Below are 26,499 nucleotides of genomic sequence, written 5' to 3'. Positions count from 1 at the left end.
CAGATGGCCTTTCTTCATTATTTCATCCTTCACCCTGTCTCTAGTAAAAAGGTAGCCCTTCTCTCAGCTAAAGTAAACCCCTCTATATGGACAAATTATCTCATTCCATCCCTTCTTCTCCAGCAGATTATCCCCTCCATCATTCTCACTCTTTCACTATTCATCAGTCCTTAATCTCTGACTTCCTAGTTTCCTTCAAGTATTAGCTAAAATCTTACCTTCCACAAGAAAACTTTTCTGGTCCTCTCTGGGCCTGGAGTCAGGAAAACCTGAGTTCAAATTCAGTCTCAGATACTTACTAGCTGTGTGACGCCAGGCAAGTCACTTACACTTCTATTTGCCTCAATTTCCTCATTTATAAAACAGGGATCATAATAACACCCACCTTCCAAGATTATTGTGAAGTTCAAATGAGATAATGATTGTAAAGCATTTAGCACAGAGCCTGATACATAATAAATGCTCTATAAATGCTAGTTGTTGTTATCAATTTTATTTGTATATCTCTGTTTACATGTGATCTAGAAGAAGCAAGGTAAGGCAATAGACAGGACCTGGAGTCAGGAAGAGTTGAGTTCAAATCCAGTCTCAGACACTTACTAGCTATATGACCCTGGAAAAGTCACTTAACTTCTGCCTGCCTCCGTTTTCTAAACTGTAAAATAGAGATAATCATAGCAATGACCTCCCTTCCTTTATTTCCTTCCTTCTTCCCATTAGATTGTGAGCTCTGTGAGGACAGATACTGTTTTTGCCTTTCTTTGTTTCCCCAGCATTTAGGATAGTGCCCTGCACATACCAGGTGCTTAATAAATGTTTGCTGTTGACTTAATTATCCACTGATCAAGGAGGAGGCAATTACTGGTGATACGGAACCCACTCAAACCTGGAGAGAAGGATGATCATGTCATCCTAGGGTTTGTTTTTGTTTTCAGTCATTTCAGTCATGTCTGAGTTTTTGTAACTCCATCTGGAGTTTTCTTGGCAATCATACTGTAATGGTAATTTAAATGGAAAGGTTTTTCCCATTCATTAATAGGCCCACGTGACCTGCCCAGGTCACATGAGTCTAAGTCATATGGAACAGGAAGGGGTAAAGCAGGAATGGTGTAGTAGGAAGCGTGGAATAGGAAGAGGTGGGGCTAGAGTAGAGCTGAGGGGACATTAGTGAGAGAACAGTCAGAGCTAGGAAGGATGCAGGCAAGCAAGCATTTGGCTAGTGTGAGTGAAAGAGCTTGTTTGTGATTTGTTTAAGGGAGCTGGTTTGTGGGAAGCCTAGTAGAGGGAAGGCTTGGGGATGGTGTTGTCCTCTGCATTGTTATTGTGTACAGATTTTTGTTGCTATGATGAATTTGGCTTTCTGGTGTCTAAATAAATGTTTTGGTTCTGTCTTCCAGATGGAGAGTCTGTTGTACTTTGCAATTCAGAATTGTACCTGCATATTCATAGCTGCCATAGGCACTGTGAATATCACATTGGTGCTACAGATACTGGAGGGATTTGTTATTTGTTTCTCCAGTTCATTTTATAGATGAGGAAACTGAGGCAAACAAGGTTAAGTGACTTGCCCAGTGTCGTACAGCTAGTAAGTGTCTGAGGTCATATTAAAACTCAAGAAAATAAGTCTTCCTGACTTCAAGCCTATCCACTACATAACATAGCTGTCTTGTTTTTATTTACTAATAGGTAAACAGAGCCTGATCAGACATTTAGTCTAGACTGCAAGTAGACATATTCCAAATAGTACAGAGAAGATACATGACAACCAAAGATTCTAGAAGAAAAGATAGCACAAAGGAGATTTTTATGAAATTCTGATTACATAATTGTAAATGAGAACAAGGAGTAAAATGACAAGAATAGGAGACAATGTGGTGTAGGTGAGAGAACATTGTTTCTGCAGTGAGAGGCCCTAGGTTCAGATTCCATAATTAATACTACCTGTGTGACTTTGGGCAAGCCAATTAACTTCCCTGGCTCTCAGTTTTCTTATTTGTAAAATGAGAGGGTTGGCCTCTGGTGTCCCTTTCAGCTCTAAATCTATGATCCTATGGTATAAAGACATCTCTAATGAGATAAAAATTTGAAAGGATATATAAAAAGAAATTAGTAGTAACAGTGAACAAGAAAAAATACAAAAGAGTGATGTGGATCTTAAGAATAGTATCACAAATACTAAATCCCAGCCTAAACAAGGCTTACAAAAAAATAAGAATAAAATGATCAGGAATATAAAAAGGGACTAAAAAGTAATGGCAAGAACTAGGCACCAAGAAACAGTTGGCAGCATCAAAAGATGGGAACAAGTAATAAGGAGCCAAAGCTACCCCCAGAAACCTAGGAGAGCAGACAGCTCAATGCTTCACATTAAAAGCCCAGCCATTTGATCACTGACGGTGATGAAATAATAGGCCATGATGACTGTATCTGCAGAAAACATGAAGCTGGGCGGAAAACAGATGACTGAATTATGGTCCTCTCTAAGCATACCTGGCATCTACCCTGCATCTTGTATATGTCTATTTATTTATATCTTATCTCCCACATTAGAGTATAAGTTCTTTGAGAGAAGGAGCTGTTTTTGCCTTTTCTTTGTACTCTCAGTGCTTAGCAGATTCTTGCTTATTTGCTTGCTTGCTTAAATTGAGATCCAAAAAAGATTTCAAAAGATTGGAGTGGTGGGTTGAAACTATTAAGATTAATTTTTTTTAAGTATTTAGTCCTTCTCTTGGATTTAAAAAACATAAACTGCACAAGAATATTATGGAACCAGTTGACTAGAAAGTAGTTCATGGGGAAAACAGTGAAGATTTTCACAGACCACAGGCCCAATATGAGTCAACAATGCGATGTGGCAGCCAAAACATTAAATGAATTTTTCAGCTGTACTAATGTAAGTTGTATCCAACACAAGGAAGAAATTCCATTTATGCCCTGGTTAGACCACATCTACATTATTATATCAAGTTTGGAAAATTATGTTTTAGGAAGTACAATGAAAAACTAGTGTGTCCAAATAAAGGTAGCCAGGATGGTGAAGAGATTTTACAAACCACGCCATATAAGTGTCAACTGAAAGAAATAAGGACCTTCAGTCTGGACCTAGGAATAACATGTCATTCTTTTTAAATATCTGTAGAATTATTGCATGGATTTAGTTATTTTGATTCTAGAGGGCAAAATTAAACATTTTCTTTAGAAACCTATGACCCTAGAGGATTGTTTTTGTCTTTGTATCTCCAGAGCTTGACACATAGTAGGCATTTAATAAATATCTGGTGAACTGAATGAATGAATGGGTAGACATGACAGTAGGCCAGATTTCATCTCAGCACAAGGAAACACTTTCTGATAATAACAAAACGCAATGGGCTTCCTTGTGGGGTAACAAATTTCCTGTCATTTGAATTGCTGATCTGCATCAGTGTAAGTTTATGTAAACAGAAATTCCCTGAACCAATGAAATCACAGGTCCAGATAATTTCTAAGGCCTATAAAAAACAAAAGAAAAGAAAAAGATGTCTTTTATGGGAATAAGACCAATTAATGGTTTCTGATAAATTTCTGCAAGCCTGGGATAAAAATAAAGCAGGTAAAAGGTTACTATAAGTCTGGTCAGAAAGTAAGGATGAACAAGAACCAGGCTGTAACTTTATTTCACATTGTATCTATCATTGGGAAGGCTCTCTGTTCTGAAGAAATGCATATAATGCATTCTCTTCCTAAAGAGAATTTGCTCTTTTGCATCTCTAGAATAAAGACCTAACCACTGTGCCTAGTACACCACTAAGCACCAAGGAGACGATCAGCGAATGTGTGTGTTCAATAACTGAATGAAGATACCTCACTCACTCACCTGAACAGTCGCCTCTCAGTATCTCTCTCCCCTCAGCTTCCTGAACGTCCAGGATCCATGGCTCTTCCCCTCGTTCTAGTTGGGAGATCACATTTGGTTTGGATACTGGAAATCCTGTGCATAGGGAAGGAAATGGGGCTTAGTGATTTGTTCTGGATACACATAGTTGTCCCAAGCTCATCTCTAGGGCCTGAGTTTTCAGTTATGTGAGAAGAGAAGAAAGGCCATGATAGAAGAGACTTTGTGTTCCCAGAGGAAATGAGGACCTGGCAATCTAGGTACATGGGGCAATTAACTAATTATGTGCTATCCTCTCTTACAAGGCAGAAAACTTCCAGTTCTGGGGACTCGAAATTAGATCCCAGATGAGATGGTCCTAAATCAGGAAGAAGTCTAAGTTTCCTACAAAGACCTGAGAGGCATCAAAAAGGCATTAAAAAGACTTAGTTAAGGAATCTCTTTTTCCAACTCTATATATATCAAGTCTGTCAACTGGGAAAGGGAAACAGAACTATTCTATCTGTGAACCTCAAAAGGATTAGAAATCTATAGTCTCTTAACCTCAAACCCAAACCTAAAAAAAATTTTTCATACCTTACATTGATTCATAAAACAATAAGCAAAGGAACTCAGATCTAAGTCCTGAGGAAAGGAGCCTTACCCAGAGAGACCACATTCCCATAATTCTCTAACATCACATCCTTGTAGAGGCTTCTCTGAGCAGGACCCAGATGGCTCCACTCCTCACGAGTAAGATATACAGCCACATCTTCAAATATCATAGATGCCTGAAACATGTTCTTGCAGCAGCCCAGCGATAATCCCAGCGTTCGGCCCTGGGATGAATCATATGATCATAGAAGGTCAGGGTTGGCAGGAAGTGCTGAGGCCTGTTCCTGAACAAGGATCCCCTATGCAATATAATGGAAAAATGATTGTCAAGCATTTATTCCAAGACCTGTAAGGAAAAAGGTCTTGGAACTCACCACCTCCCATGGTAACCCTTTGGTACACTTTGTGATAGCCCAAATTGTTAGCAAAAGAGCCTTGGAAAAGCAACCAGCTTGGTAGCCATTGGAAAATGATTCAATGAAGCAGAGGGTCTGAGTCTGTGAAACAGATTATGAAAGTGTGAAAATATGTGTGCAAATATAAATACGTGGGTTTGCATGTGCATTATAAGGGATTCTCAAGAAAGGCACAGGACAAAATGGACTCACAAAAAATGAAGAAGGGATGGGTTTAAAAACAAATGCAACCTTCTCCAATCCTCAAACAAGAAGAGCACATGGTTGAGAGATTTATCTCCAGTGTGGTAAGTCAAAGAGGAAGCCCTAGGGCCCAGGTGTGCAAAATCAGTAAGAATATTTATGAAGGCTGAGAGGAAAGTAGCCTAAAGAACCAATGAGTTTGTCCATGAAGTCCCTCACCCTACCAGACTCCCAAGGGAAGGAATACAGACTCATATCCCTGGAGCTGAAGTGAGAGGTGCAGGAGTAGCTGTCTAGAGAAACTCTAGCAAAGGAACATGGCTGAGCCTATTCTAGAGACAGCAACAATGGGATCTCAGAAGAGAAAACTTACCTGAGGCCTGGGTGGAAGAAGCTCATCTGCCATCACCTGGTCTTTTAGATCCCTTTGGGAGATAGGACTGAAGAAGAGAAGGAAATCATGAGTGAGACTAATCATGCCCTGCAGTTTCCCTTCTGCCTAACTTCCCTAGTCCTCCTCACCAGTGCTTCAGGGAAACTAGGAACCCTTTAAGGTACTGACTAATATCAAATCAATCAACTAATTAACAAGCATTTATGTTCCAGACACATTCTCCATTTTATGGAGAACTCACATGGGGCAGGAGAGCACATGGTGGTCAGAAGAAGCGATACAAGGACACTTTCAAGGTCTCTCTCAAGAACTCCGGATTTGACTGTGCCACATGGGAGACAATGGCACAGGACCACTCAGCATGGCGCGCCCACATCAGAAAAGGTGCTCTATGAGCAAAGCAGAATTGAGACAGTACAAAGTAAACGTGGGATGTGCAGATTTGGAGTAATCACCCCAAATATTCACAGGGACTATCTGTGCCCAATCTGTGATAGAGTATTCTGAGCTCATATTGATCTGATCAGTCACAGTCAGACACAATGAAATTTCACTTTATCATGGTGATGTCATTTTAGTCCTCTTTGAGGACAAAAGACAATAACCAACCATGTTCCAGACACTGTGGTAGGTGCTGGGAATACAAAGACAAGAATGAAACAATTCCTCTCTTAAAGGAGCATTCATCCTATCAAAGACCATACGTATACATACATAAGTATGTGCAAAACACAAATGAAAAAATTTGGAAGAATAATTTGACATGAAGGGAACGTATTATTAGGTTAGTGGAGTCAGTAAAAGTCTGATATAGGAGATAGTATTTAGGCTGAGCATTGAGAAAACTAGGGATCTTGAGAGATGGAGGTGAGGATAGCGTGTCTTTCAGGCATGGGGGATAGCAAATGCAAAAGCAAGGAAACAGGAAATGGAATGTCCTATATGAGGAACAGCACAGGCAATTTGACTGGACTGCAGTCTATGTGGAGGAGAATAAGATGCAACAATGCTGGAAAGGTAGGTTTCAATCATATTGTGAAGAAATTTAAATGACAAACAAGGGAATCCTATATTTGAAACTAGAAGTAATAGAAAGCTATTGGAGTTTATGGGGGGAGGGGAGAACTGTATGACATGATCAGTAAAATTAGAAAAATAGGAAATCACTGACAATGTGGAGGGTAAACTGGAGAGGGGAGAGACTTGAGGCAGGGAAACTACTTGGGAAGCAATTGTAATAGTCTGAGCAAAAGATGATGATGTTAGAATGGTGCTATGTTAGTGGAAAGAAAATGCTAGAGATGCTGTGAAGGTAAAATTAACAAAATTTAAGCACAGAAAACCAGACTTGTCATAGTTTCATTACAGATGAGGAAACTGAAGCAGACAGGGTTAAGTGGCTTGCCTAAGGTCACCCAGATAGTGTCTGAGGCTGGTTTTAAACTCAGGTCCTTCCTGACTCCAGGCCTAGCTCTCTATCCACTGTGCCACCCAGCTGCCTTAAGTCCCACTCTGAGTTCTACCTGTTCTGTAGGCATGATTGCTTATTTTGTAGGCAGAAAATACATAGTTAATTCACTAGAACATAAACTCAGGGTCCAAAAACCCAAGAGGAGCTACAATGACAGGCAGAATCTGCAATGAAAAGTATTAGGGATAAATTTAATGCTTAAATTCAAATAAAGCAACTCTACAAACTCAGGGTGGGGGAGGCATGGACAATAGTTGTATGAAAAGTTGCGTGAAAAAGATCTAGGAGTTTTAGTGAACCACAAGTCCTACATGAACCAACAATGTGACATAGCAGTCAAAAAAGCTAACCCTATCTCAGGTTACATAGCATGCATTGGTATAGTATGCAGAACAAAGGAGCTCATTGTCCCACTCTGCTAGGTCCCAATTAGACCATATTAGAAATAATGCATTCAGTTCTGAGCACCCCATTTTAGGAAAGATGGTGGTAAACTGGTATAATAATAGCTAGACTGCTTTACAGTCTGCAAAGTGCTTTATATAAATTATCTCTTCAATCTCATTTAGATGGCCCAATGGACAAGACACAAGGTCTGGAGTCAAGGAGATCTGAGTTCAAATTTGACCTCAGACACTTACTAGTTGTGTGACCCTGGGTATGTCACTTAACCCTGTTTGCCTTAGCTTCCTCATCTGTAAATTGAGCTGGAGAAGGAAATGGCAAACCAAGAAAACCCCAAATGGGGTCATAAAGAGTCAGACATGACTGACAATAGCAACAACACAACTCACATTATGTTCTCCTGGGATATTGAACACATTTACTTCTCTCTGCCTCAGTTTCCTCAATTGTAAAATCATAATCACACAGTCGGTCCTTAATAAATGTTTGTTCTTCTGTTTAAAACAACCCTGTGAGGTAGGTACTGTTATTACATTCACAGACATCATCCTGATCCGTGTCTTGCCACTGGCTCCGGAGGAGAACGTGAGGTTGGTGACTTTGCATAGCCCTCCCTCACTTGTTTTTTATGGCATCACCTCCACAAACAACATCTCCACAGACAAGAAATCTAGATTGAGAAAAGAAAATAACTTGCATGGGGTCACACAGCTGTCAAATGCTTTGCTGAAATATACTCTGTCTTTGTGACCCCAAATCCAACATTCTGGAATATATCCAGAGGAAGGAGATCAGAACACTGATCACAACACAGAAAACTAGAGACCTCGCCACATGAATAAACAGTAAAGTTTCACTCCGGGTGAAAAAGGAGTGGTTGGTGGTGGGTGGGGCTCCAGTAGGAAGTCATGAAGGAAAATTTGCAAGGTTGTAAAAAGAGAATGGGATGAGATTTCTTTCATTTAACTCAAAAGGAGTATTGAGTAGAAGCTGAAGATCAGAAGATTTCTGCTCCAGGTAAAGAAAACAATGAGAACTTAAAAAAAAAAAAAAAAAAGCAGAATGGACTGCCTGGGAAGGTGGTGGGTTCCCTTTCCCTGGAGGTTGGAAAGGGAAGCAGAATGGCTATTTGTTGGGGCTATCGTAGAAGGACTTCTTGCTGAGAGACCAACTAGATTCCATAACTTTTGAGGTCCCTTCCAATTCTTAGTTTCTATGATTCTCAAAAGCTTTATGAGGACCAGTTTCCTTATCTCCACTACTCCTTCCTAGACATCAGATTTCTGACTCACTCCAGCTTCAATCTTGCTCAAGACCCTCACTCTTGTTGTTTACCCAACCAGGAATGTCACACACCCTCCTTCAACAGTTATCTTCTCCAACAAGTCTTCCCTGAATAATCCATTCTCCCCACAACTACATTGATACATCCTAATTTTGTGTTTATTCAGCTTCCCATATACAGTTTGGATAATGCAAATAATGATAATAATAACAACAGCAAATACTCATATAGTGTTTTAAAGTTTGCAAAGTACTCATGTCTCTGCTACGCAACTCATCTATATCTTCCTATATTTAGCTGAATCTTATTAGATTTGGTTCATCATGCTAGCCATCTCTTTGGATCCTGACTACAATGTGTTAGCTATTCCTCTTACCTACGTGTCATTTTCAAACGTGGTTAAAAAAAAAATACCATTTTGGTGTTAACAAATGTTATCAGGAACAAATGTTAAACAGAAGAGAATCAAGAAGAAATAGATCCCTGGAGCTCTCCTCTAGAGACCCCTTTGCAAGGTGACATTAAATTAATAATGATTAACTTCTAGATTCAGCTATTTAACAAGTTCCAAACCCATCTAACTTTACTAGCCTATGTCTTTCCCTCCTGTTCACAAGCTGTGAAGGTGAGAAAGGAGCAGGAGAATATTTCTTGGAAGAGATAGCACCTGAAAAAAGATTTCAACAGGGGAGATAAGGGTTAAGAACTTCTCCTGGGCAAAGGGGAGAGTATAAGCACAAAAAGGGATTTTGGAGAGGTAAAAACAAGAATAACAGATTATTGGAAGCCCATTTTAGCTGAAAAATAAGAATAATAACATTATTTGGTGCTATAAGGTCTGCAAAATGCTTTAAAAATATTATCTCATTTGATCCTTACAGTAACGATGGGAGACAGGTGATGGAACCATGTCCAAAGGGATATAAAACTGTGCCATCCCCTTTTTTCCAGCAATACCACTTCCAGGGCTGTATCCCAAAGAGATCATAAAAATGGGAAAAGGACCCACATGTACAAAAATATTTATAGCAGCTCTTTTTGTGGTGGCGAAGAACTGGAAATCAAGGGGATGCCCATCAACTGGGGAATGGATGAACAAGTTGTAGTCTATGAATGTAATGGAATATTATTGTGCTATAAGAAATGACAAACAGGCAGACTTCAGAAAAACCTGGGTAGATGGATATGAACTGATGATGAGTGAAGGGAACAGAACCAGGAAAACATTATACACAGTAACAGCCACAGTGTGCAAGGACTGATTTTGATAGACTTAGCCATTCTCAACAATGCAAGGACCTAAAATATTTCCAAAGGACTCATGATGCAAAATGCCATCCACAACCAGAAAAGAACTATGGAGTCAGAACACAGAATGAAGCAGAGTATTTTCTCTTTTGTTATGTTTTATTTTGTTTTTCTCATGGCTTCTTCCATTTGTTATAGTTCTTCTATGCAATATGACTAATGTGAAAATGTGTTTAATAAGCATGTATGTGTAGAACCCATATAAGACTGCATGCCATCTTGGGGAGGGAAGAGGGAGGGAGTAGGAGAAAATTTAAAACTTATGGAAGTGTGCTGAAAACTGAAAACAAATTAATAAATTTGGGGAGGGGAAATTAAAAAATATATAAATCTCCAACCATATTAGCCAGCCATTCTAACCTGTCAGGATCTTGTTGAATTTCAAATCTGTTATCCAGCATGTTAGCTATCTCTCCTAGGTTTCTGTCATGTAAATTTGACAACCCAAACCTTTTTCAAGTCACTGATACAACAGCTGAACACAGAGTGTCAGGGACAAATCTCAGGAACATCCCACTGAAGACCTTCTTCTTTAAGTTTGACACTAATTCATTAATCACTATTCCTTGGATACAGTTCTTGTTACTCAACCAGTCTCAAAGTAACCTAACTAGTCCACATTCTATCTTTTCCACCAAAATATGTGAATACATGAGAAACTGTCAAATGCTCTGCTGAAATATACTCTGTCTATGGCATTCCCCTGATCTACCAATCTAAATAACCCTGTCAAAAAAGAAAATGAATTTAGTTTATCATGATCTTTTCCTCCTGATCCCAAGCTGGCTGTTAGTAATTACCACTTTCACAGATGCTCACAATTCATTTCCTTAACTAGACAAGGGACCAAAGTCAAGTTCATTGGTCTAAAGTTAAAAGACTACCTCTCACTTAAAGAAAAAAATCTGGTGCAGTGTTTGTGTCACAATCTTGCAGCATTTTTCCCATTCTCTAGTATTTTTCAAAGATCTTTGAAAGGCTAGAATGATGGGCTGAATCTAATAAGACAGGGTATAATTTGGATAAATGTAAAGTCCCATACCTGGGCACAAACTATACAAACAAGTACAGATAGACTTCTGCATATTTAATGCTTCATGTGAAAAATGTGTGGGATTTTAGTTAACTGAAGCTCAATATGAACCAACAGAACTGTACCACGGCAGCCAAAAAGGCCAATTCAATCACAAGTTCTGTGAAATGAAGCATATTTTTGGAATACTAAATTAAATTATCAGTGCCACATTTTAGAAAGGATGCTGGCAAATAAGAGAATTTACAAGTGGGTTGACCAAGGCAGCTAGATGGTGCAAGGAATAGCACACCAGGCCAGAAGTCAGAAAGATGAGTTCAAATCTGACCTCAGATACTTATTAGGGCTATGATGCTGAGCAAATCATTTAACAGCTGTTTGCCTCAGTTTCCTCAACTGTAAAATGAAGATAATAATAGCATCTACCTCACAGGGTTGTTGTGAGGATCAAATAAGATAACATCTGTACAGCACTCAGCATAGTACCTGCTGTGTGTGTGTGTGTGTGTGTGTGTGTGTTGTGTCTGTGTCTGTGTGTGTGTATATATATATATATATATGGCACTATGTAAATGCTGGTCAGTTTTTACCAGTGAGAAGACTAGAGATCATGCTGTGTGAAAAAAGACTGAAGAAATTAGAGATATTTAACCTGGAGAAAAAAAGGTTTAGGAGAGACATGATAGCTGTTATTTAAGTCTAGAAAGACCTATCATTTGGAAGGATTAGCTTGTTTTGCTCAGTAACAGAGGGATGAACTAAAACGAAGGGTAAAAGTCAAAGAGACAGAGAAGCAGATTTAGGACACAAACACATACATACACACACACACAATTAGAACTATCAAAAACTGGATTGATATGAGAAAGTAAGTTCTCCATCACTTAGAGTATTCACATGGATGTTGTTGGGATTCTCCTGCAAGTATGGGCTACACTAAATGACTTCTGAGATTCTTTTCCATTCAGAAATTCTGAGCCTTTAGTGAGGATAGGTTAAGAGGTAGAGAAAACAGGAGAGCTTGAGGAACTCACATCACATGGCATCAATCACCTCAGGAAAGAAGGTAAGGACATCTGATTAAAGGGAATAAGGATAGGGTAAGAGTGAAGGCATAAGAAGGAAAGCTTTGGAACAGGCACTATAGGAATATTCATGATTTACACTGACACAAAACTTCAAAGTTTGCAAAGAACTTTCATGATATTTCCATCTGATCCTCACAATAATCCCATGAATTTTTATAATGGGCATCATATTCCTTGCCTTCTCAATGGGTGGAAAGGAGCTTGGAGAGCAAGAATTTGAAATTCAAAAAAAATGTAAGTGAATGTTTTTTTAAAATGTAACAAAATTAATTTTAAGAAATTTTAATAATAATTCCATGAATTACAGGATACAAATAGTACGCCTATTTAAAGATGAGGATGCTAAGGTTTGGAGATGTTAAGTGACTTACCAAAGGTCACAAAACTAATAAATGGCAGAGCCAGAACTCAAATCTAAGTCTTCTATTTCTATATTCAATAATCTTTCCACCATACCCATTTGATATTCAATATCATAGATATGAGATAGACTGAACTTTCCTTCAGTGATGTAGATCACAACCCATCTATATTACTCTTGCCCACATCGTCCCACGAGTTTGCCATGGGGAGAGGGAGGGCACCCAATATGCTGAAGTCCTTCCTCAATTTCTCTTGATATCACAAGACTACCAGTCTTGTGGTTATCCATCTAATATCCTTCACCCTTGTAAGACCAACCCCTTTTCTTGTATTATACATTTCTCTAACAAGATTTCTAATCTCTCTTCTTCAGAGTCCCTCTCTGGTGATACTACAGCTGTCTCATACTTACCATTGCACCCCCTCATGGCCCTCTATGGGATACTCATTTTTCAGTTATTCAGAGACTACTGTGTTCTATGTCTCTCAGGTATACACAATGATAGAACATTGGTATGAAAAAGATGGGCCTTTGATTCTTGGAGAAGTTTGGGGTTATTAAGATAGCTCTTAAATGTCTTAAAGTAATCCAGACTACTCTCTTCTTCCTACTTAATTCTGGGCCCAAAGCATTCATTTGTACTATCTGTCCCAGATATGTTGGATGGTGATATCTCTACAGTTTGTTCATCCAATTTCAAATTACAATCTGGGAAATAGACATACTTTATCTACTTTGTCTTTTCTATGAGGATGACCAGATCAAACTCTTTTGAGTGGTTTGAGATCTCATCCAGGAAGTTCTACAATATTTCTGAGCTTAAAGAAACTAGTACAATGCCATCCCCAAACAGGAGCATTTGGAGGATCTCACCATCTACAAGGAATCCCTCTTCAACCTGAGCTCTGTCCTTCATCACAATGGTGAATATCTTTGGCAAGCATACATCTCCTTGTTTTATGACTCACTTGATTTTATGACTCCCTGATCTCAGGGACACTGAACAAGGTTATTTCTATTGTTATGTCTTTCAAGGAATCTTGAATGATTGTGATCACATGAGACAATATTCGTAAACTGCTCAGCACAGTATCTGGCACATAGTAGGTACTTAATGTTTACTCCTTTCCCTGATGAAAGATAACCTTGTTGGAAGAGAGGCTGGTTGACAGTTTAATAGTGCAATAACTCAACATAGTGTCTCCAGGGGTATTTATTTAGCCTTTTGAGAATAGGAATAAAGAAGATATATGAAGGGAGTGACCCAGAGTTGGTGGTTACCATCTCAGAAATAGCAGAAGGTCATGGGGGCCAAAGAATCAAAGGTAAAAGAAAATGTATCATGAAAATGACTGAACCTTAGTTGAAAACTAACTAGGGAAGAAAGTGAAGGCAGAATAAGGGCGATGGACTGAGAAGAAGGAATCAAGGAATTCAAGGTCTCTCTTGTTTATAAGAGTAAAGAGCAAATTTGGAAGGAATCAAGAAGAGACTGTGGTCAGAGAGGAGGATTTCAGAGCTCAAGATCTCCATATCGGATAGTTCTATGTGAAAGTGAGGCAGAATGGTAGGTAGCTGAAATAGAAGTGGAGGTCACAGAAGTTGAAAAAGTTGAAGAACTGTGAGTCTAGGGTATTGGAATAATAATTAAAATGACAACTACAGTCTCTGGGAATGACAGTAGTAAAGAGGAAGATGGTGAGCGTAGTACCAAAATCACTGAGAAAGATGGGACAATGCCCTTGAGGTCAGTAAGTAGCAGTGACAATAATCATGCAAATGTGGTATAATTGGAGGGCCATGAATTTCAAAGGAAAAGTTGTGACAGATGGCAGCAAAGCAAGGACCTGGAAGCAACAGGGGTATGCTGACCCCATCCTTCTCCCATTCTTGAAATTATGGGTTGAGGAGTAACCAACCTTAGTTGTGGTTAGGTGTCAAAAAATGTAGTCTTCTCCTCCCTCAACCAGTTCCAACTCTCTACCTCTACCTCTACAATATCTATTATTTTTCATTTCTTTTCCATCTCCAAAGACTCTCTCTCTCTCTCTCTCTCTCTCTCTCTCTCTCTCTCTCTCTCTCTCTCTCTCTCGCGCGCGCGCGCGCGCGCGCGCGCTCTCGCGCTCTCTCTCTCTCTCTCCCTCCCTCCCTCTCCCCCCCAATCCATTTTACATAAGATGTCAGAATAATTCTCCATGAAGTATATCATGTTATCACCTTGCTTGAAACATTTTAATGGCTCCTTACTCCCCATTAACATAGCCTGATATTCAACCCCCTCCACAATCTGACATCAGCCTTATTTCTAGCCTTATCTAAAACTATTCCCTTTCCTGTACCTTTCATCCCAACAAACTTGACTGCTTCCACCTCCCTGCCTTCATTGTGCCTCACCCCATTTTGCAGAAATGCTATTTATCTTTTAAGACTCATCTCATGGTAGGTCTTACTTGAAGCTTTTCCTAACTCCTTCAGATGAAATATCCCTCTCTTTATGGCACTTTTGCATTTGCACTTCTATTATATTTATGTGTAACCCTGTCTTCTACTTCTCCTGCTGAGCTACAAATTCCCCAAAGGCAAAAGCCAGATATTCTCTCTGAAGCTCAGCATCATTCTACAGGAGACTTCAGGAAACATTTGTTGAAGAATCACTGACATATAACATTTCTTTGACTGGAGGATAAAGAGGGCTTGTAGCAAAATCAGGTCCTAATTCTATTATATCCTGGTTTCTTCATGGGGTTGAATGCAAAATGGAAGAATCCCAGAATCATAAAGGAAAGAGGAACATAAATGAATATAACAAGTAAAAGGGCCTTCAGGATCCTAAGATATCTTTTTTTTTTCAATTAAAAAATTCAATTTAATGAAACAAAATAAATTTAAGTATAATTTTACAATGCTTTGAATAAATAATAAGAATTAATTCTTCAAGATTAGATACCAGCAGTTCTTAACCTAAGTTCAATGGACCACCAACAGATCCATGGATAGATTTCAGGGGGTCCAAAAACTTGGATGGAAAAAAAATTAAACCTTTATTTCAATATCGTTTCCTTAGCAATTCCATATATTTTATTTCATGCACTGAAAAATAATATTTTGAGGTCCATAGACTTCATCAGACTTTCAAAAGTATCCATGATACCAAAAAGGTTCAGAAACCCTACACTGTACATCAAAGCTGTGATACACACACACACACACACACACACACACACACACACACACACGCATGCACACACACACATAATTACAAGTTCATTTCAGTTCTTTAGGATATAGTCAGTTGTTGAGGGGCCATCCTCATAACAGTAAAACTTCAGGCATCATGACTGCCAGGATACAATAGTCTATTATTTATCTATATCTCCTTAATAAACTATAACTCTTCTTCTACAAATGTTACTAAGTCTTATGGTAGCATAAGCTTTATGAAAAAATTAATTCAGAAACCAAGTACTTAGTGCATAAAATTGGCAACAATCTTATAGTTCAAGACCAATCAAAGTCAACATATCTACTAGCCAAGTAGAAATATACACCTGGTTAACAGTTATCAAGGTTGCAAATGTTACATTTTTCTTGCATTCAGTTCTGCTTGGGATATTATATATTGCTTAAACAGATTTTATCATTGTTTTACTATATCATTTGAAAACCAGAAATAATTTTGCTCCTTTAGTTACATTGTATTTATTATGTTTCACTTATTCAGAGTTTCTATATTTTAAAATCTTCATATAAGCTTTAATAGAATAGCATGGGGAGAGGAAAACAGCAGATCTTTAAACCTCAAAAAAGCAGGGGGCTAAAAATCATTGAACCAAAAACAAACAACAAACAACAACCAAAAAAAGCCAACAAAATCTTTTATTTCTTATTATATACCACTGGCCAAAAATATTCACACATTCAAGAAAAATTAAAATTTAAATACAAGTTTTGAATATTACCTGTTTTTAATATTATTTCAACATGTTTCTAAAGAGAATTTTCAGTAATGTTTGGAGAGGGCTTCAGTATTTTTGACTAAAAACTACTTGCATATGTATATTACACATAAAGAGCTTGAACAAAAATCACAGCAAATCTTTAAATACAATTGTAATTATTTAATAATTTTAATTTTTTTGTCCAAAAAGAAACTGTAAAAAGCAACAGAATTGGATCGTATTTTTAAGTTAAATAAATTCGCTCTCCTGTTGTGACATTATTTAAAACAACTAAGTCAAGATGACAAAATAAAAATCTATACTAACAATTTAAAAGCTGTTATAATTTTGTTTTAAGAATGATACCTAGTAGTACTTATTCCCTGTTATTCACTGCATTGTATTTCATTGCATCTATCTGTTGCAAGTTCATAATATGCTTTAAAATTGCAACAACAACAACAAAATGGAAAGCTCTTTGACTGGTATTTTGATTATGAGCAGATATTGAAAGCTGGCATTAATACAGAAATAATAACTTATGCTTTTAAAATTGTTTTTTTAAGCCAAAACTACAACTCAGATATTACATATTCATATTTTAGCAAACAAGCCATATGATAATGATAAGCCACAATGTCTCATAATTTTCATAGGGAATGAAAATTAAAAATACAAAATTTTGTTCTTCTAGTATATACTTTTGTACTCTTTCATTCATTCCAAAGTATACCTATTTCCCTAAAACAAATGGAGGACAATGTCATTTATTTGGTTTTTATTGACTATCGGAAAGGAAAGAATGATGCGGAAAAGCTTCTAACACTGTCATCCCTCATCAGATACTGAAGCATCTGCAAATGCATCATCATTGTGACAGTTTTTTCAGCTCTTTTCAAAGGTCAAGGAATGATGATGGATTGAAAAACAAAAAGGAACAAGCCTGCTTCATTCCAAACGTTAAGTTTCCAAATGTTGACATCATTTTACAGCATAACCTTTGCCTGGCGATTGGGAACTGCCCTGAGAAACATTCTATTTCAAAGCCTGGGCTCCACACAAACTCACCATGAATCAATAGTGCATCTAGCTGCTAGCTCTCCTGGCAACCCAAACGTCACCAGCCCCGATTTTGCAGGAGAATGTCGGAAAACTAGCAGCCTTCCTTAACATCTGCTGCGTGAAATATCTTTAGCAACCTAGGCATTTTTCACACATTTCAATCTGCACCTCAATTTAAATCCTACCCAGATCAGCACCGCCAACTTCCTGATTAACTTTGGTTACATAAGTATCTGGTGCACACTTTTATTTCATTATTCAAGACGCTGATTGGATCTGATCTGACAGCCCACTAACCCACCTACCATTAACTACGTTTTGCGATCAGCGACTTTTATTATAAATGGAATTTGAATTTAATGACGTTCTAATAACGGAATCTGTAATTAGCATCACTAGTAATGAAAGATAAACTTGATCCTGTGTATTACGACAGACTTCTGAGCGTATTTAGTTATTAGAAATAAAGCGGTAACCTATCCATAATAGGATATTGTTGGGGTCAGGGACATTGGGGAATACACTGGAAGGTGTCACGGGGGCACTACCTAAGTTTGGCGCCTCTTAGCAGTAACAGTCTCCTGGTGCAAAGAAGGACACTGAGGGAGGAGACCCTGCAGGAGGGCACTGAGGGGAGGGGACCCCGTGGCAAGGAGAGGGTAAAGGAGGGAAGGGCCGACGGTCGGGGGCGAAAGGAGACAAGTGACCCAGTGGAAGAGGGGGCAGGGCGGGCACCTTGGGGAGGGAGGAGGAGGAGGAGGAGACCCAATGGAGGAGGGGAGGGGGCGGGGACCCCGTGGAAGAAGGGGAGGAGGAGGGGGCGGGGACGCTGTGAGGGTGGGGGAGGGGACGCAGCGGGTGGAAGGGACCCAGTGGCCCGGAGGACTCACCTTCCGAATCCTGACCACGAGCCGCCACGTAGCGGGCGCCCGGAGCTGCGAGCTGGAGGTGACTGGCTGGGGGCGGGGACCTCTCTCCCCGGCACGGACAGCTCGGCGGCCCCAGGCTCGCCCTGGGACGATCGATCGGCTCCGCGTCCTGTCACTGGGAGGGGGGGCGGGGACGGGGGAGGGGCGGGACTGGGCAAGGAGCCGTTTTTGTTCCCACGGCCGGAAGGAAACTGGCGGCTAGCGAGAGTTGGCTGGTCCTCCGCGCGGCCTAGAGCGGCTCTGGGCCAGGCGGGGGCTTGGATTGGGCGGTCTCACGGTCGGGGGGAGTCGAAGCGCTACTTCCGGTGCAGGTGGTCCGGCTTCTCCGGGGGGGAGGGGTTTCCGGGTCCGGACCCTACGGGGTCGGTTAGTGGTCGGTCCCTCCTTGTCCCTGTCTGCGGGGCTTCGGAGCGAAGGGTGAGCCCCAGCCCCGCCGCCGGTCGGGTCCGCTCCTCTTCCCCACGGTCTCCAGGCGAGAGGTTAGAGGTGAGCGCTCTTCCTCTTATCCTAGTGAAGCAATGGGACTGGCCGGGGAGGGCGGCCTTGAGTGCCGGGTGTCATTCCTCGAGTCTGGCCTTTACGTTGTACCCTTAGGAGCCCCCGTCCGACTTTATCGTTAACAAGTGCTCTCCTTTCAACACGCTCGTGAGCTAGTCGCAAAGATGCGCAAGAGACAGGGCATGCTTGCCTGCAGATGAGAAGGCAGGGATCGCTCTGTCAGAAACAGTGACATCTCCTGACAGGAGAAAGAAAAGGTGATGATGCCGAGGAGCAGGAGAGGGCTGTTGATGTGAAACTGGAGGTCATTGATCTGTCTGACTGGGGAGCTGAGGTTGTGCTTTAGGTCCTTGAGAGAGGTAAAGGCTTCAGATAGGAGGGTTACAGAGGAGCAGTGAAACCTCAGCTGAGATTGTGACCTGTAATTTATAGTAGGTGAATTCCTCCAGCAGTCTCTGGTACCCTTGGAGCAGGAACGGAAACCTGCACCTAGCACAATGCCTATATTTAGTGTATCCATGGTAAGCTCTTCATAAATGTTTCTTGAATGAATAAGTGAAATCGGATGATGGGAATTACCTAGAGTTGAGGATTGGGTTCAGAACTGTGGAGGTTCATTTAGAGGGAAGAATTCTAGGATGATGGCTTGTGATTCATTAAGATGGGAGGCTACAGTCAAGGCTAGATTTGGGGTTAAGTGAAGTGAGGGAAATCAGGAGATTGTAAAGAGATTAAAGATCACAATGAAACTGAAGAATGAGGTTATTATGAGGAAGAGATAGAAGAATTAGCGATTATGACCTGAGAATAGAATATTAGAATTAGAATAATAGAATAGAATTTCAAAGTCCAGGGTCTTAGAGTTCTAAGATTTCTCTCAGGTATGATTATGTCGGTATATGGCTACATGAGAGTGCAAAAAGTTAGAGTCAAAAAGGAAAGGAATTGTGCGTTTATGATGTTAGTTGTTAATACTCATATTGATGTTTCCAAGGATAAAAACTAGGATTGGAATAAAGAGGAATACTATAAGCCAGTTTAAAGTCAGTAAGGAAGTTGAAAGAGAAACCATAGTGACTAAAAAAGTGGTGTCAAATTCAGAAAGAAAGGGATCCCTACTGCCCACGTATTGATTTAGAAAACCACAGATTAACATTATCTACATCATATTATGTTTTTATTTTTTTTTTGTTAGGTATTTCCCAATTACATTTTAATGTGGACAGGGCCTTGGCTGTAAGCCTGAGTTTGACACCTTTGTTGTAGATGATCACCACAAGGATGGAGAAAACATACTAAATAAAGAGATTGCATGGACTTTAAGGGAGGAAAAGGTATTGAAGGATCATAGGAGTACAGTACCAAGGCCCCAAACAAAGGATGCTCAGGACTTCCCTCAACCTTCCTAACATGATGCCTTTCTCATCCTCTCTGTCTGCTAAGGATCCAAGGACTAGGACTGAATTCTGGATACCCAGGACAAGCCACCAGAGAGTCCATTCTCTTTCCCACAAGCAGGATTTTAAATAGTCAAACCTGGTGTGAGCTCCCAGCAATAGTGAAGAGAAAAACTGTTGGTCCTGGAAATGTGGACACAAAGGAAGCTGAAGGGAGAGAGCATGAGAAGGTGACTGCTCAGGTGATTGAGAACTTAAATTCATTCATTGCACACAAACTTACCATACCTAGTTGTCAGGTCTTTCTTCAAATGAAATAAAATGCTATTTTGTATGGTTTTAGAACTACTTAGATCCTTTCAACACCAAGAAGTTGAATATTAAAATTGTAACTTTTCTGAGAACAAATCATCTGTTTCTCTTTAGTTACTTTCTCACTGGCTTACGTTTCTCTTCCTTTCCTGCCTCAGCAGAAGAACATGGGTCCTTTGACAACTTTTGCCTCTCTGTAGAGTTGACTTCAGGGTTCTCATGTTGTTCCTTCTTCTGTGTCACATTTTTTAAGGTACCTTTTCTTTTTTTTCCAAGTAATTTCTTCTTTTTTCCCATTACATATAAAAAAAATTTTAACATTTGTTTTATAAAATGTTGACTTCCTAATTCTCCCTTTCCCTCCTCTTCCCTCCTACTTAGAAGGCAAGCAATTTGATATCAGTGATACATGTGCAGTCATGTAAAACATCTTGATATTAGTTATGTTGTGAAAGAAAACATAGGCCAGAAAAACCCAAGAAAAATAGTTTTTTTTAAAAAGTATGTTTCTGTCTGCATTCAGACTTAAGGTGTCATTCCTGTGTAGTCTTTGATATTATAACTCCTATTTTGGCTGTTGGTTCATCTGAATGTGAATTTAATTCTTTGTGAATATAAATACCTAAGGTTCACCCCAGATATATGCCAGTTCAGTCTTTTGGAGTGGTAAGAATGGGGAAGGGAAAGCAAAGGATCCTCAGTTGCCAGTACCTTATTTCCAGAGCAAAGGCAGTTTGATTGTGAGGAACACTGAGATAAAAATATGCACAAAAAAGGGAGAAAGGGAATTCTTTGGGATGCCTCATCTACTTTAAAAAAAAAAGACACAGTTACCAGTATACTCAGAGAACAAGGGTAAACCTTTGTACAGTTGCCTTAATAGATGCTCTTTCCCTTCCTCTTACCAGCTGCTTAATTTTCGTGTTCCCCAGTATTCTGTCCTTAACTTCCTTCTCTCCTCTCTCTGCCTTTACTTTCATCTTCTAGTCATGTCTTTTAAAAATGTTGGTTGATGAGTTTCTTTTGCATTCTCATCATTTTTAAACAACTGAGTCATTTCCTCTAATCAGAATTGTTTGTATCTTTGTATCCTCAATATTTCATTCTTAAAATTCTCTTCCCATCCGTCCTAGGCTTACTTCCCTGGTATATTTTAGTCTGCAGAATCCTACCCATACTTCTTTTGAATTCTTTGGATTCTGTCTTCCCCAGAAACTCTTGGTTGCACCATGTCAGACTATTCCCAGCTTCCTTGCTAGCATATCATCAAAGATAAGTTACTTCCCTCAGCATTGTTATCCTTTTCAACCCAACATCTAGTTCCTGCTCATTGGTGAAAATCAGATCCAAAATGAAATTTCCTTTTATTGATTTCTTCACTTTTTGAAGAATGAAATTATCATTAAGGCAAGCCAAGCAATGATTAACTCCCCTGCTTTGCTGCAGGTACCTGGATAATTGAAGTCTCCCATCACTGTTGTGAGAGGCTTAATAGAAAGAGAGCTGGATTGAGAGTTGAGGAGATCTGGGCCCAAGTCCCACCTTGCACAGCTTTAAAGTCAATTCATAGAAGTCTTTGCCAGAATAAATGCATGGGTCTAACCTGTATGTTGACTCATCCGTTTAACTGCAAAAGAATTACTGTCCTGAGCTTTCATGGTTTTTATCCCTTTTCTCTGCTCCCTCATTGCTCAAATAACCATAAGCCTACTATCTTTCCTTTCTGAAGTACTTTTAATGTTTACAAATTCGGATTTTCCTCACAACAGCCTTAGGAGGTAGGCAGTACAAGTAATGCCATCCCATTTTATGAAGAAGAGACTGAGACTCCTGAAGCTACCTTTTTCATTTTGGAGAGCTCTGATTGTTAGGATGTCAAACTTAAATCAACCCCTTTGAAACTTCTAACCATGACCCCCAGTTCTGCACTCAGGAGCTAAGCAGAACAAACCTAACCTAGCCTTTTCAATATTTAGGATCATATAATAGCTATCTTACCTATCTCTTCTCCAGGTTAAACATTACTAGTTTCCTTCAATGAATCTCTACAAGGTACAACCACAATCTGACCGGTTCTGGTTGTTTTTCTCTAGATCAGGAATTCATAATTTGAGATAGGTGAACTGTTTTTTTTAATATGCTAATCACTGCATTTCCATACAGTTGGTTTCCTTTTTAATCTTTTTATGCATTTAAAAATATTGTTCCAAGAAGGTAGGCTTCACCAGACTGACTGCCAGAAAGGTCTATGACACAGAAAAGGTGAAGATCTTCTGCATATCCTCTTTCGATAATGTGAACTAGATAGCCTAATGAATGGAAGCAAATTTAACCTTTAAGTTGTCACTTCAGATAAGATCTGTGGCCGGAATATTGGTTTGAAAAAGAGTTTGTTTTATTCAGAAGACACAGGATTGATAAAAGTCAAGGGAAAGGGGAGGTATAGACTAAGTTAACTTATATATTCAGAAAATACATTTGCATGAGGAAGATCCAGGAACCAAAGGAGAGAAACAAGCAGGGAGCATTCAAGAGACAATCAAGAGACAGAAAAAGCAACACCATCCTATGTTAAAGTCTACCAACACAAAAAAGAAGAAATTAATGAGTCCCAGGAAAGAACTCATTAGTTTGGCGTGAAGGGACTGAGTAGTAGTGGGGGTGCAGAGAGACAGTGGAGTAAGAGAGCTTCAGTGATCTTAACATTTGCTAGAATTCTCTCTTTTTGCAAAGCAGAGCAGCTGGTTTCCTTAAAGTTTGCCTTAGTGACAGTTTCATCCTTCAAAAGGTGGAAGAAACAATGCAATGAATTTAATTTCTGGACTCAATTTTTATCAATGAAAAGAAATTGGTTATTGGGGTAGAAATGATGGGAACTTTGGGAGGTAATAACCATTCCATTTGTGATAGAGAAGGAGAAAGAAGGCTGGTAATAGATAACCTGCAGTACAGGTTTGGGAAAAGTCATCCTGTGAGGCATGGGAAGCTCTCAAGAAGGAAATTCTTAAAATGCAAAAAGATTTTATGCTAGGGTCAGTATTCTGCATGAGGAGCAATGGATCACAGAGAGAATTACAGAAGTAATAGAACTGTTGTTCACAATGGGTAGAAAGATAACTAATGATAAGAGGGGAGAACTAGCTCATGCTTAATTCTGTTTTCTCTGCCAGGAAAAATTATTTGTATAAACTGAAAAAAGCAGAATAGCATGGATAAAAGGGATTTGCAATCCAAGTAGGAAGAGAATAGTTATTTGTACTCTAGTTTCAGGTCACCAGGCCCAAAAAAACTATATTCCAGACACTGACAGAATTGGTAGATGTGGTAACTAAACTACTGTCAGTGATGTTCTCTGAAAGATAATGGAGAACAGGAGAGGTGCTCAACCAATAAAGGAAAGATTTTGCCCTGGTATTTTATTTTAAAGCTGAAACATAGAATCTGCAAACTATATACCCATAAGCATCTTTTCAGTTGGTTTTTTTTTTTTTTGACAAAATCCTGGAATGAGTTATTAACAAGGATGGCTAGTAAATATGGAGTAAAGGAAGCATCCCCCATCAAGAATACCGAATGTCATTTCTTTTCTCACAGAAGGACTAGTAGATCGGGGCAATGATAAAATCAAGTCAACAAGTATACTATGTGTCAGGCACTGTGCTTAGCAGTGAGGGTAAAAAGAAGGGTAAAAAGTCTGTCTTCAGGAACTCACAGTCTAAAAGAGGAAACAACATACAAACAAGATACGTACAGGATGAACTGGAGATAATCTCAGAAAATGTGAGTATTAAAGGGGACTAGAAAAGGCTTACTACAGAAAATGAGATTTTAGCTGAGACTTGGTGAGGAAGGGAAGAGCATTTTAAGCATAGTTCCAGTCAATGGAAAGACAGAGTTAGGAGATGGAGTGTCCTGTGGGAAGTCACTGGAGCACAGAGTATGTGGAGGGGACTCAGGTATAAGACAATTAGAAAGGAAGGGGCCAGATTCTGAAAGTTTTTAAAACACCAAACAGTTTTATATTTGATCCAGGAGATAATAAGGAGGCTCTGGAATTTATTGAGTGGTCCGATGGTCATACCTACTCTTTAGGAAGATCACTTTAACAACCAAATGAAGGATGAACTGGAGTGAGGAGAGATTCGGGGCAGGCAGGTAAATCAGTAGTCCAGGCATGAGATGATGAGGGCTTTGCACTAAGGTGGTAGCAGTGTCATGGGGAGAAGACATATTTGAGAGATACTGCAAAGGTAAAATGAACAGTCCTTGGCAGCAGATTGGATGTAGGTGGTAAGAGAGTGGGGAGTCAAGGAGGACACCTAGATAGAGAGACTGGGTGTCTTGGAGGATGGCAGTTCCCTGACAGTAATGGGGAAGTATGCAAGAGGGGACTTACAGTTTATTTGACAAAAGATTTGAGGCTGTTTTGTGGAAAAGATGGAGAAATTTCACTGGACAATAATAGAGTTAGATGGATTTAGATCCAATTGACTTACTAGTCCCAAAGGTAATTATTACTCAGTATCTTCTGAGAAGGAGCTCTCCGTGGAGAGTCACAAGTTCTGAGCTTGGCCCCTAGTATTTTAACATTTTTTATCAGTGACTTGAATAAAGGCATAAATAGCACCACTTCTCACACTTGGAAAATTTTACAAAATTTGGAGATTTAATTAACACAGTGGATAATAGGAAGGATCCAAAAGAACCTGGAAATACCAGAAAGTAGACCTGGTTCTTGGATGGAATTTAATCAAGATAAACATAAAGTCTTATACTTGGATTCAGAAACTTCCTTCATAAATTTAAGATCAATTTGACGGGAAAAGATTTATAGACTTTAGGGTACTGCAAACTTAGTTTTAGTTAATAGTATGTTGTAGGTGAATCAATGGATCTGTGGTTTCCTCTTTAGATTGTATTTCCCACATGAGAACTTCTGGTCTGTAACGCATCTACCCTGCCCCTAAGGTCACACAGCTAGTTAGAGTCAGCAGCAGAGGTTGAACCTATTCTCAAACTCTAGGTCCAGTTCTTTATTCACTGCCCAAGGATAGCTCTAATCAAAAAAAACTCAAAGGCAAAAAAAAACCACAATATTTTTTAATTTATATGTAAACGACTTAGAAATTGATTGTTTGCTGGTCCACTTGGGAAAACAGGTGATTAGAGAAAATCACAGATTTTAGACAGTCAGGTTAGTAGGAAATAAAAATACAGTGAAAGAAAGGTCTAGGCCCACATGAAAGCTGAAAAGTGTTAAATAATCAAATAGGTAATTAAAGAAACAATAGTGTTACCTCAAATCATTGTCAAATGATATTGCAGATACTACATTTCAAAATTTGTGGGATGCATTCAAAGCAGTACACAGACACCGGTCCTTAATACTGAATGGCTATAATATTAAATAGCCTCATGTCTATCTGACCATTCCTTTTTTGATGGATCTGCATCCATTTTATGCCCATTAACTTTGGCTGTCCCTCAGAACTTTGTCCTGGATCTTCCTTTTTTTCTTTATACTATCATGCTTAGTGGTTTTATCAGTTATTATAGGTTCAATTATTACCTCTATGCAAATGATTCCTAATTCCAACCCTAATCTTTCTCCTGAATTTCCGTCTTCCACCATCTATCTTTTGGACATCTCGGATGTCCTGTAGGCATCTCATGCTCAGCTTGTCCAAAGCAGCATAGTATCTTTTCCCCAAAACTTTCCCTCTTTCCAATTTTCTTATTACTGTTGCTGGTATTACCATCCTTCCAGTCACCCAGACTCACTCCCTCACACCCAGACTTCAATTCCTTACTTATACCTACCCTACATATCCAGTCTGTTGCAAAATTTTGTCATCTCTGCCTTTGTAACATTTCTCATACATGTTTCCTCTTCATTCATATAGCCACTACCCTAAGTTTGGAGCCTCTTTACCTCTCACTTGGACTAT

General features: G+C 39.3%; 2 protein-coding genes across 10 annotated transcripts in view; one reads left to right on the top strand and one right to left on the bottom strand.

Annotated features, from left to right (window-relative positions):
* LOC140500168 (uncharacterized) overlaps positions 1 to 18,490 on the bottom strand; it is a 27,679-nt gene extending 9,189 nt beyond the window's left edge. The window contains exons 1-5 of one of the 3 annotated variants that reach the window (XM_072602513.1): positions 18,306 to 18,412; positions 5,703 to 8,007; positions 5,441 to 5,507; positions 4,518 to 4,692; positions 3,857 to 3,970 (exon numbers count right to left, since the gene is read on the bottom strand). In XM_072602513.1, the coding sequence (XP_072458614.1) occupies positions 3,857 to 3,970; positions 4,518 to 4,692; positions 5,441 to 5,473 (322 nt within the window). In that variant the 5' untranslated portion in view covers positions 5,474 to 5,507; positions 5,703 to 8,007; positions 18,306 to 18,412. Of the gene's footprint in view, positions 1 to 3,856; positions 3,971 to 4,517; positions 4,768 to 5,440; positions 5,508 to 5,702; positions 8,008 to 18,305 lie in introns of all 3 variants that reach the window. The other 2 variants (XM_072602515.1, XM_072602514.1) reach the window with 2 other exon arrangements.
* The window catches only part of LOC140500170 (uncharacterized), a 21,933-nt gene continuing 13,685 nt past the window's right edge, over positions 18,252 to 26,499 (top strand). Inside the window, exons 1-3 of one of the 7 annotated variants that reach the window (XM_072602519.1) lie at positions 18,587 to 18,830; positions 20,286 to 20,481; positions 24,146 to 24,331. The gene's annotated coding sequence lies outside the window, so the exon portion shown is untranslated. Of the gene's footprint in view, positions 18,364 to 18,582; positions 18,831 to 20,285; positions 20,482 to 20,709; positions 20,805 to 24,145; positions 24,332 to 26,499 lie in introns of those variants that run through there. The other 6 variants (XM_072602520.1, XM_072602518.1, XM_072602521.1 and 3 more) reach the window with 6 other exon arrangements.

Source organism: Notamacropus eugenii, chromosome 4, assembly GCF_028372415.1.
Source record: "Notamacropus eugenii isolate mMacEug1 chromosome 4, mMacEug1.pri_v2, whole genome shotgun sequence".
Classification (NCBI taxonomy): Eukaryota; Metazoa; Chordata; class Mammalia; order Diprotodontia; family Macropodidae; genus Notamacropus; species Notamacropus eugenii.
Note: the sequence above shows the minus strand (reverse complement) of the source record. Positions and strands in the feature narration are given on the sequence as shown.